This window comes from Mytilus californianus, unplaced genomic scaffold (assembly GCF_021869535.1).
Source record: "Mytilus californianus isolate M0D057914Y unplaced genomic scaffold, xbMytCali1.0.p SCAF_10, whole genome shotgun sequence".
NCBI lineage: Eukaryota > Metazoa > Mollusca > Bivalvia > Mytilida > Mytilidae > Mytilus > Mytilus californianus.
The window spans coordinates 11,476,316-11,487,699 of record NW_026262582.1 but is presented as its reverse complement, the minus strand read 5'-3'; the positions used below and the strand labels follow the sequence as shown (position 1 = coordinate 11,487,699).

At 33.3% G+C, this 11,384-nt stretch overlaps 1 protein-coding gene across 1 annotated transcript in view; it reads left to right on the top strand.

Annotated features, from left to right (window-relative positions):
• The first annotated feature begins 675 nt into the window (after nucleotides 1–675).
• Nucleotides 676–11,384, top strand: part of LOC127717606 (prolyl endopeptidase FAP-like) — a 229,779-nt gene continuing 219,070 nt past the window's right edge. Inside the window, exon 1 of the mRNA XM_052223319.1 lies at nucleotides 676–884. Within this exon, the coding sequence (XP_052079279.1) occupies nucleotides 786–884 (99 nt within the window). The 5' untranslated portion in view covers nucleotides 676–785. The remainder of the gene's footprint in view (nucleotides 885–11,384) is intronic.

Genomic DNA, 11,384 nt, shown 5'->3' with positions numbered 1-11,384 from the left:
CAATCTTAAAATAGAAATTATACATGCGACGTTTGAAAATTTCATGTTGTTAGATGATTGAAAAAGCCATTATTAGGATAATACTGATATTGGATGATACTACTGTATTGAGTGAGGGGCGAAAAAAGACAGCTTGAAGCTTAAATCACAAATTATACATTCGATTTTTGAAAATTTCAAGGTGTTGAATAATTGTGGAATTGTTAAACTGATATTGGAAAATGCTATTTTATTTAGTGTGGGACGGAAAAAGTAAGCTCAAATCAGAAGTTATACATTCAATGTTTGAAAATTTCATGTTGTTAAATGATTGAAAAGCCGTCAAATTGTGATCGGTAAATAAGTATTTATTGGACATATGCATTCGTTCACCCGGAGAGGAAAGGTCAAACAGATATCGATATAGTATATATATTTCCTCGTTGGTTGTTTATATATATATATATATATATATATATATTCATCGACAAAGGAACCGTAAACATCAATAACTGACATACATTATAGTCCTATTTTATAAAATCAGGTGGAATCAGATTAAAATTTTTCTTACGACTGGATATATTTTATTGGTCCATTTTTTAAGCTTGGGGGGAAATAAATAGTGACAATTTTTCAAACAGCTTCGGAAAGAAATGGTGACAATTTCTAAAACCAAAATACTTTTTTATTTCATTGGATATGTTTGTTATCATTAGTGTTGAACTAGACGGCTTTAACGATAATAATCTGGATACATCATATTTTCTATAAATATATCAGTTCTTTGCCTTTTGACCTAGGAAATGAATTCTAGTAATGCTACGACAGGTGGATCGGGAGGTAAAAGCTGGCGTGCACCATCCGATGAAGTTCTAGCCGTGGGGCAAAAAGGCAAGAGTAAGGTAAGTGTTTTATTAGTCAGTTTTGGTATACACTACTTCGCTAATGTAAGTCTTTGTAAATGATTTGCTACCTAATATTTTTACTAAGTTAAAATTCAAACTCTGTCACCTACAACAACATTTTTGTTGGCATCTTTATTGGATTTATTTGTATATATAAAAAAGAAGAAGATTTATTTGTTTGAAATTGTTAGTCAGTTGTGTTGTATGTCTGTGATGCATGTTTATACAGCTTTGGCTACTGGATCCCTATTATTGTCACATAAACCTATTATGTCTGTTGGGTTGCTCGCCCAATTTTGTCAAAAAACAGAACTAATAACAACTGCCATACAAGTGGGAGGGTTAGCTAGCATTAAACCAGGTTTATAATATGACAGTTGTTGTCCACTCGTTCTATTGGTCGATAACGTTTGATTTTGCCAGTTTCCATGGGATTCCCTTTTTCATGTTGGATTTACCTTGGTGTTCGGTATTTTTGTTATACTTTTTATGCCCCGCCTACGATAGTTATAGGGCCATTATTTTTCTGGTCTGTGCGTCCGTTCGTTCGTTCGTTCGTTCGTCCGTTCGTCCGTCTGTCCCGTGTCGGGTTAAAGTTTTTGGTCAAGGTAGTTTGTGTTGTCCAATCAACTTGAAACTTAGTACACATGTTCCATATGATATGATCTTTCTAATTTTAATGCCAAATTAGAGTTTTGACCCCACTTTCACGGTCCACTGAGCATAGAAAATGATAGTGCTAGTGGCGCATCCGTGTACTATGGAAACATTTTTGTTGTATCAACATCTATATAATCCACCTTTGAAACTTTTGACGTCTTTAAAAAAACTATTTCAGCAACATTTTTGAGTAAATAATCAATGACGGTGTGTAATGGAAGGGTTTCAGTAAGGATCCCTTTTGACTACACATTTCTCACGACTTATCAAAACACTAGTTTAGCAAACGTTTTGCATAATTGGCAAACTATATGAGTGAGGTCGGTCAAATTTGAATTGCTTCCTGACGTTAACATATACAATTTGTAATGACGTAGAACTAATCAAAATTGCATCTTCTGACCAGTATAACTGATTCCAAAATTAAAACATCTAAATGTTTGAAAGTTATTCTATTCATTTAAAATTGATAGTAACATAAAAACAACAAGTGAATCTGTGAGCTACTGCTCACTAATGATACCCCCGCCCCGCTAAAAGTTTAAGGTAAACATTAAGTTGTTGAGTGATGAACCTGAAAACGCATCACACGGTTTAGCTGACTCATTTGAACCCTGAAACCAACATTCAGAAATCCTTGTAATGTAGTTCCTGAGAAAGATGCGACGAAAAATATTCATGGGACGGACGGAGAGACTAACGGTCGGACTGACGGATGGACGGATGGATGGACGGATAGACAGACAGAGGTTAAACAGTATACCCCCATTTTTTTTTAAAGCGGGGGTATAATAATTAGCTAATTTCACCAGTTTTTAAAGAATGATGTCACATTGACCTTTATGCGGATAGCGTAGAATCCAAACTGTTGTGCTACATGGAAGACCTTTTATTATGTATATAAAAATTTTTTGATAAAATTATGGACGAGTTAAGGTCTAGTTATTCCTCTTTTAAACAATTTGATTAACATGAAAGCAATCAGAATAATAGTAAAACGATATATAAATAGGAAGTAGTAAACGACCTTATGATACACATTATTGTATGTACCTTGTATGTCATACATCTAAGTGAAAATGAAATTCAGGATGTTTCCGAAACTATAAAATCTGATTCATAATTTCATCTTTTCCGTGATATTAACACAGATTGACGACTTCAAACTATGACAACACGGATGATTCCGCTTTATAAACTTATTTGTCAGCTGAAACATACCCTCTGCCTCATCGTCTTGCACTTACATATATCAATTGATTTCTTACGTTCGTACATGTTCACATTATACGAATTTCATTAACAGGGATGTGCTCCTGACAAAGAAAACTGTTTTATAAGTTTTATTTGAAAGAACGATAGAAATTGACATTGCCAAGATTTTCGGTCACCATCACAAATTGGTTGACCGGCACAATGTGTCTAGGTTTAAACTTGACATGTTAACATCGGATTCGGACTTCTTTTAAACTGAGTTTTACTGTGCGTATTGCTATGTGTTTCTTTATTCTACATTGGCTAAAAATATAGGGGAGCGTTGAGATCTCACTAAACATGTTTAACCACGCCGCATTCTTGCGCCTCTCCCAAGTCAGGAGCCTCTGGCCTTTGTTAGTCTTGTATGTTTTTTAATTTTAATTCATTTATATGTTTTGGACTTTAGTGTGACGTCCATTTTCACTGAACTAGTACACAATTTTTTTAGGGGCCAGCTGAGGACCACCCCCGGGTGCGGGATTTTCTCGCTGCGTTGAAGACCCATTGGTGGCATTCGGCTGTTGTCTGCTCTTTGGTCGGGTTGTTGTCTGTGTGACATATTCTCCCTTTCCGTTCTCAATTTTATGTTAGCGATCTTACATCTTAAGATACAACAAACGTTGTCTATTGTTTATATTTACTGGTTGTATCCTATTCCTTGATGTGACATTTGGACTTACTGTGGACAGTATGGTAGATTATATAGAGCCCAAAGGCTAATTACCCTGTCGACACATCTGGTTTCGGTTTGTATCATGTGATTTTCTCAGGTTTTTTTTTACCTTGATTTGGATAAATGTTTTATGATCTGAATGCATTTATGAGATTTGAACGTCGATAGACTACTGTTTCCTATAATTAAGCACATTAATATTGGTTTTTTTCTAATTAAATAAAATAGATAAATACATTCATACATACAAAGATGAATAAAGACATATCAAGTTTTCTTTCGTTGCACTGTTTCCTTTGTAACAATAAAACATAATGTTTTTGATTTATGCTTTAACGGTAAAGTCTGAGTCCTAATAATTTAGTGGGAAAAAAAATGATATCTGTTAAACTTGAAATGAGACGATTTTGGAAATTCAAGTAACGTATATTTTAGGTGATGTACCTTCAAATTTAAAAACATCAAATATATATTTTTACGGTTAAAATTTCTTTTGAATGCTATTAATAGTCTTAATCAGAAGACATTTTGGATTTACAATCAGGTTAGTGTAGCATTATTGTATAAACTAAAGAAGGTTAGACAAGTATAATGCCTATTTATCGATAATTTTTTATTACGGTTATTATTCCTGATTATAATATTTAACTTATTCATTTTCTTTTCAACACGGACAAGATAAGTATAGTTATGTGTTGAAATACGGTATTAACTACGAATGTTTGGTACGTTTAGGATTTCATGTATGGTGTTTTGGACCAAGACGTCGCTATCATATATAATTGGAACAACAAGGGTGAGAATGTTATGAAAGGGAAACAAACAGTTATTGAACGCATTTTTTTTCTTATAAATGATATGCATGTTTTTTTTTCTGTTATTTGGAGGAAAACTGAAAAAATGTTTAGAGGTTTGCCTGCATTAAACATTGTTTCGCTTTAAATTGCGAAGTGTTCATAGTTGATCATGCAAGAGCTGCGTATTCAAATGTATCTGATGCATCATGACATGCATGTTTGTACTACAAAGACATCTTTCTTGTTAATAAACTGGTCATGACTAATGACATATAATTGGCAAGAATTAAAATTCGATGAGAGTAAAATAGATGGTTCTAACTCATATCCGTTTGGCGGCAATGACTACCGAGCTGCTGATACCTTCGGGGACTTACTGTCTACCAATCACCCGTACCGACCCAGTGGTAGTAATGAAAATTACCCCATTATAAATTTCCTACGTCGAATGCGCTTTCAGCCTGAAATGAATAGCAAATATCATCTAAAGTCAGCTCTATCGGAGGGAGATGGGACCTTAGTTTTTAAACAGTTTCTTAATCTAACAACGAGGAATTTTAGAACAGACGGTTCTGACGCAATGACTTCTGAGCTGATGATACCATCGGAGACTAACAGCACTACATCATCAGTACCACCAAACCAGTGCTGATAATGAAAATGACACTTTATAAATTACCTTCATCAGAAGCGCTTTTCTGAATTCGCATTCACCAGCAACGCTCAAGTATAAACATAGGAAATTCATTTAAGTATCAATATGTAAGAACGATAGACGTTTTTTGACCACATTTGGCCTTGTCAACTTTGCCTTTTTGAGTTGGAACTATAGTTTCTTAATAATTTTTAAATTTAACGACGGAAAATTTGTGATATACTAGAAGTCTTATGGTTATTTTGTCAATTTGTTGTATCGTTCTTTCCTTCCTTCTTTAAAAATTTCCCGCACTTCACCCCGTTCGGCGTACCTGACAGAACATACATTTTGTAATAATTGTCGATTTGTTCTCGTCCTGAAATGCATGAAATATTTTCTACTAGACGTTAAGCAAGCAAGCTACAATCAATCACCGTTCGCTTAAATTCCTCATATCCCCTTGTCGTAATGACAACAACAAATAAAGTTACACTCATATTTATTAAGAGTCAATTTTATCAAGTGGGAACACTTCTGTTTGATAACATGTCTCATGTTGTCGTGTAGTATAAATATCTTAACTGTCTTGAGAGACACACTGACTTTCAAAAGGATGTGCCCTATCAAACTTCCAAAAGAGAATTTTCTACCCCTGAAATAGCTTGCTAAGCTATAAACATAAACTTTATTACCACTGTTGATACTGCACACTTGTCAGAATTGTCGTCTCTTTCTAATTCAATATGTTTCGTTAATTTCATACAATTATAACAAAATATTTAAAGGATAGAAAAGAAAGATCGGGATTTGGTGTCAGGAATAAATACATAAAATCCCGAAACGTATATCTGTGTCATGAATTATGATTATTATCATTGATATGGTCATAATTATAAATTAACTGTTTACAAAACTATGATTGTTTCGCAATTCTAAGGATTTTCTACCCCAGAAATAGATACCATAGCTGTATTTGACAAAACCTTTCGGAATTTAAAGTCTTCAATGTTCTTCAACATCGTATTTTATTTGGCCTTTTTACCTTTTTTTTATTCGAGCGTCTCTAATGAGTCTTTTGTAGACTAAATGCGCGTCTGATGTACAAATTTTAATCTTGGTATCTATCTGGAGTTAAAAAAAACCCAAACATTAGGACATCGCTATTACACATGTGTTACAACTGTATAACATGTCAAGGTTATAGTGAGTCCTTCAACAAAGGTTGACACGTCGTCACTGCAATTTCACAACAGTTCTTACTGACTTATCATCGAAGACCTCTTTAAGTTAATATATCGTGGGTTTCTCTCTCATTAAACTTCACCCCATATCTCTTTTATTCACATTGTAGAATGTTGAACTTCCGAGGATAAATATAAATCTATTTGATCTTGTAGTGTGTTGCATTATTCTGAACACTAGAAGAACTTACCGCTTCTAAGTATCACTCAAGTTTTATCATTTTTTATCCGTTTTCCCTAAGGTAATAGATTTGTTACCGTGACCAGACACTTATATATCAATTTGAAAGTTAAAATGTTTCAGGGAAGTAAATCAATATACGTTGCATTTCTATTGTAATTATACGGTAATCTGAGAATGCTTTAAGACAAACGTTATATAGTGCAAAATATCACAAACGAACACGGATTTGCTCCATTTAACATAGCCACAATCACGTCTTCTTTTCCTGGATGATGTCAGCACCGTATCCGACTTATCACCGAATTTGTACTTGTCATGAGCAACAACACGGATCCTACTCGCGTAGCAGGAACTCCTTACCCTTCCGAAGTCGCGGAGGTCAGCGCAGATTTTGGTTTGGATTGGTTGGTATTGATCAATCTTAACTTTTCTGCGTAGTGCTTTTTTTTAATTGTTAGTATTTTCTTCGTTTTTCTTTTTGTCAAATATACATTCGAGACAAATTATCGCACTTTCCTATAGTAGATTATAATGTAGGTTTATTGGAATAGTATTCTACCAAAATGTAAGGTTAATTTGCATTAATATGAACAGTGTTGAAGGCCGTACTTTGACCTATAATTGTTTACTTTTTACACATTGTGACTTGGATGGAGAGTTGTCTCATTGGCACTCATACCACATCTTCTTATTTCTAGTAACAGTCATTAACAACCATTTTATTTTGAGAGTTCTAGTAACTAACATGTTCTGCTATTCCTTAGCATTTGGAAACCTCATGACTTTTCCTATACAATGCAAATAAACATTTTAGCCTTATAACCCATATTTTTGTTAGTATTATAAAACATCTGACAACATATTTTTAAATTCTTGTTATCGTTATTTTTTCATTCATTGTCCATTGTATTTCTTATGACAAATTTGTTGCCTCTCAACTAACTATGCTTACAATGTCTTATAAGCGACATGCATGACATCATGTAATACTGGAATCATCCCTTTGGGGTCTGTAATTTTAGAGGTAAAGAGGTCATTTTATAAACAGTACTAGTATATGGATCCCATTACAGCACACTATAGTGTACGGACATATAAGACGAAAGGCGTAAAAAAAAATACATTAATATTATAATTGTTTAAAATCCTTTGTATGTAACTATAAAACACTCTTATGCAGAATTTACATAATAAACAAACCAGGAACTTGTAATCAAGTGGTTGTCGTTGGTTGCTGTTTACTATAATTGTTTTTCACATATTTCTGTTGTGTAAATCAGGCCTTATATTTTATGAATTGTTTCTTTCCGGTACCTTCTAAAACTTATTTCACGGTATTGTTCTGTTTTACATCTGATTTATATCTTCTGAAAAGATCTATGAGATTTGAACACCAGTAAACTACTGTTACCTGTAATTTCTGCTCATTATTGGATCGTACTAAGACACTTAATACAGTTACCTGTAATTTCTGCTCATTATTGGATCGTACTAAGACACTTCATTGTACAAGTCTATATCCTTTGGTCTTTAGGGATGGTTTTATTATTGGAAATTAAACGAGTGTTTATACAATATAAAAGATAAAGGATAGCTGGCTGTACAACAAAATATGATAAAACGAGATTCATTTTAATTATCATATAACGGAATATGTAGGAAGACGTCGATCCCGGACTCGTTCCATTTGAAGTTGATACGTTTACCTCAGTTTTTTTGTTGTTGTATTTTTATCTTTCTTTGTTTTCAAAATGGATCAACGAGTTTTGAACATCCGGTGTAACTTCTGGTGCAATTACGGTAAAGTATTTGGATATTGTAATAGGAACAATATGATATATATGTTTTGTTACAATAATTTTAAATTACAAGAGATTTGGGTTAATGACCGACGAGACAGCAACTAAAAGACATTTAAAGGGCGACAATAAACAGGTGACCATACGAATTGTCAAATTCTTAATCGTCCCGAGTCTAAAACGTTGTGAGCTTAAACAGAAACTACAAGAAATTTACAACAATCAGCACTTAAACCTTTATAAAACGTGATAGTAAGTCCTTAGTTAATTATCTTTCCCATGTGGTCATTGTGACAGGTTGTATTACTAAAATGTTTATTTAATATTTCAAACGGTTAATATTGATAACTTACGAAAACATGATAACATTTCACAGTGATGAAGTATGAACCTTATAACGACACTAATACAGAACTAATTCGAAATAAACAACCGAGCCAGACGATGTATACATTGTAGTTGATACAGAGGTCAATCAACATTGAATTAAATGTCATATCGTGGATAATTTTATCAGTATAAATTTCGGACGTCAATTTATATTGAACGTAGGACTTGTTTCTAAATGGATTTTCTTCTAGGAGTGGAAAAGTATGAAGTCGAGTAACATAGCATACATTATTGTGTTGATGACAAAACATCATAGCGATTTATAGAGAGAATATTAGTATCAGATACAACCAGAGAATTTTAGTCCGATGGGGTATATAGAATGTAGTCAATGATTATACCGTTGATGCAAAATGATAAATTAGTATTAATTTAGGTGGTGCTGTTATAACAATGTGACTTTATATTATGGTAAAGTATGTTAATGGCAGTTTATCCAATTGAATTTAACAGCATCATGATGATAATTATTATATATCTAGTGCTTATTAAGGATTTTGACTCTGCCAAACCAAAAATATTAGGTAAATCTAGAAAGAGTGTGTGGAACGAAACAGAATCTTTAGATATTCACATTGTTAAAATTTTATAAGGCATACACTTCTGATTGATAATAATTAGAACTACTTAACAGAATTCAACCTCTTCTAATATTAATCTAAATGGAACAAAATATGCACACTATTAGTCACTGCTATTTTTATGAACAATGCCTTTATGACTCGAGACGATTTAGGGGTAAAAAGTTTTATGATACCTGAAAAATGTTAAGTATAAAAATAAGGAAATGTGGTATAACTGCCAATGAGACAACTACCCACCGAAGTTCAAAATGAAGTGGATGTAAGCAATTATAGGCAACCGTACGGCCTTCAACAATGAGAAAAACCCATACCGTATAGTCGGCTATAAAAGGCCCCGACATGAAAAATACGAAACAATTCAACTGAGAAAACTAACGGCCTAATTATTAACAAAACAATTTACGAAAACCAAATATGACAGACATGAACCAATGACAACAACTGAATTTCAGGCTCCTGACTTGGGACAGGCACATACAGAATGTAGCGGGGTTAACCATGTTTGTAAGCGCTCAACCCTCCCCATAACACAGGACAGTAGTTTATTACACTCAGCATCTTTTAGCTTATTGATTCAGTCTTGTAAGTTCATCTGACATTGACGTATATACCACATCTTCTATTATCAATGAAATAAAATATAGGTCTATATATGTTACTTGACACCAACACATTATAAAAACCTTAAACATTTGCTTGACTTTATTCAATTGATATTGGTTTAATCCACCATTTTCCACATGCATGTACAAAGCCAGGAATATGACAGTTGTTTTCCATTCGTTTGATGTGTTTGAGCTTTTGATTTTGCCATTTGGTAAAGGACTTTCCCTTTTGAATTTTCCTTGGAGTTTGGCATTTTTATCATTTTACTTTTTTTTGACATTTTAGAAGGAATACGACAATACTGTTTAAGCCAGACGTGTGTTTCGTCTACACACACAACGCTCATCAGTGACACTCCCATCGAAACAGTCGGGAAAGTCAAATCAACTACGTATTTGAAGCCCATTGAAATGCACAATTCTTAAATTCAGAAGAATGTAACATTTTTTAAGCAGTACATTTCCAACATGTACTGTAGAAAGATGATTAGTACAATATCGTATAATCATCAAAATTCTCATTCAATGACGTTTAAGAGAATAATAGGCATGGTTTACTTTTACAAATTGTGACTTGGATGGAGAGTTGTCTCATTGGCACTCATACCACATCTTCTTATATCTATATATATGTATCACCATTTCGACGATCATTACGAATTCAGAAAAGCCGATTGGTAACTGCCATTTAATAAGCATTTTTGATATATCATACATTGATGAGTATCATTGTCTAATATGTACGAATGAAAAGATAATCTATGATGATGCATATAATGCCATGCTAAGACAAATGTCATTATAAAACGACAGATAACATTGTTAAATGTTTAAAGAGGCTGAATAATTTATTTTGCTGTAATGTTAGAGTTTTACGGTGAATGTCAACAGTATTTTTTGTTACTTTCGTCTCGATCCATGACGTATATTTGTCATATATATACATATATTGCAAAGAAGAAAAATAAAGGCAACAGTAGTATACCGCTGTTCGAAATTCATAAATCGATTGAGAAAAAAACAAATCCGGATTACAAACTAAAACTGAGGGAAACACATCAAATATAAGAGGAGAACTACGACACAACAGGAACACAACATTAAAATGTAACACAGAGAAACGAACTATAATATGACAATGGCCATTTTCCTGACTTGGTACAGGACATTTTAAGAAAAAAATGGTGGATTGAACCTGGTTTTGTGGCTAGCCAAACCTCCCGCTTTTATGGCAATGTAAAATATAACATTTAAATGACAACATTACATGACAGGACTACAATACAAATAAATGGGAGAACATATAGGACTGAGAAACATACGAATAATAGCTAACAAAAAGTACCAGGTTTCAGATTTAATACGCAAGACGCGCGTTTTGTCCACACAAGACTTACCAGTGACGCTCAGATCAAAAAAGTTCGAAAGCCAAAACAAGTACAAAGTTGAAGAGCATTGAGGACCAAAAGTTCCAAAATGTTTTGCCAAACACGGCTAAGGTTATATGTCTGGGATAAGAAAATCCTTAGTATTTAGAATTATTCATACTTTTGCAAATAGTAAATTTATAAAAATGACTATATAATAGATATACATGATAACACCGAAGTGGTGACTAACTACAGAATAAAAACGGATACATAAAACAACATAAACCAGCACATAAAAAT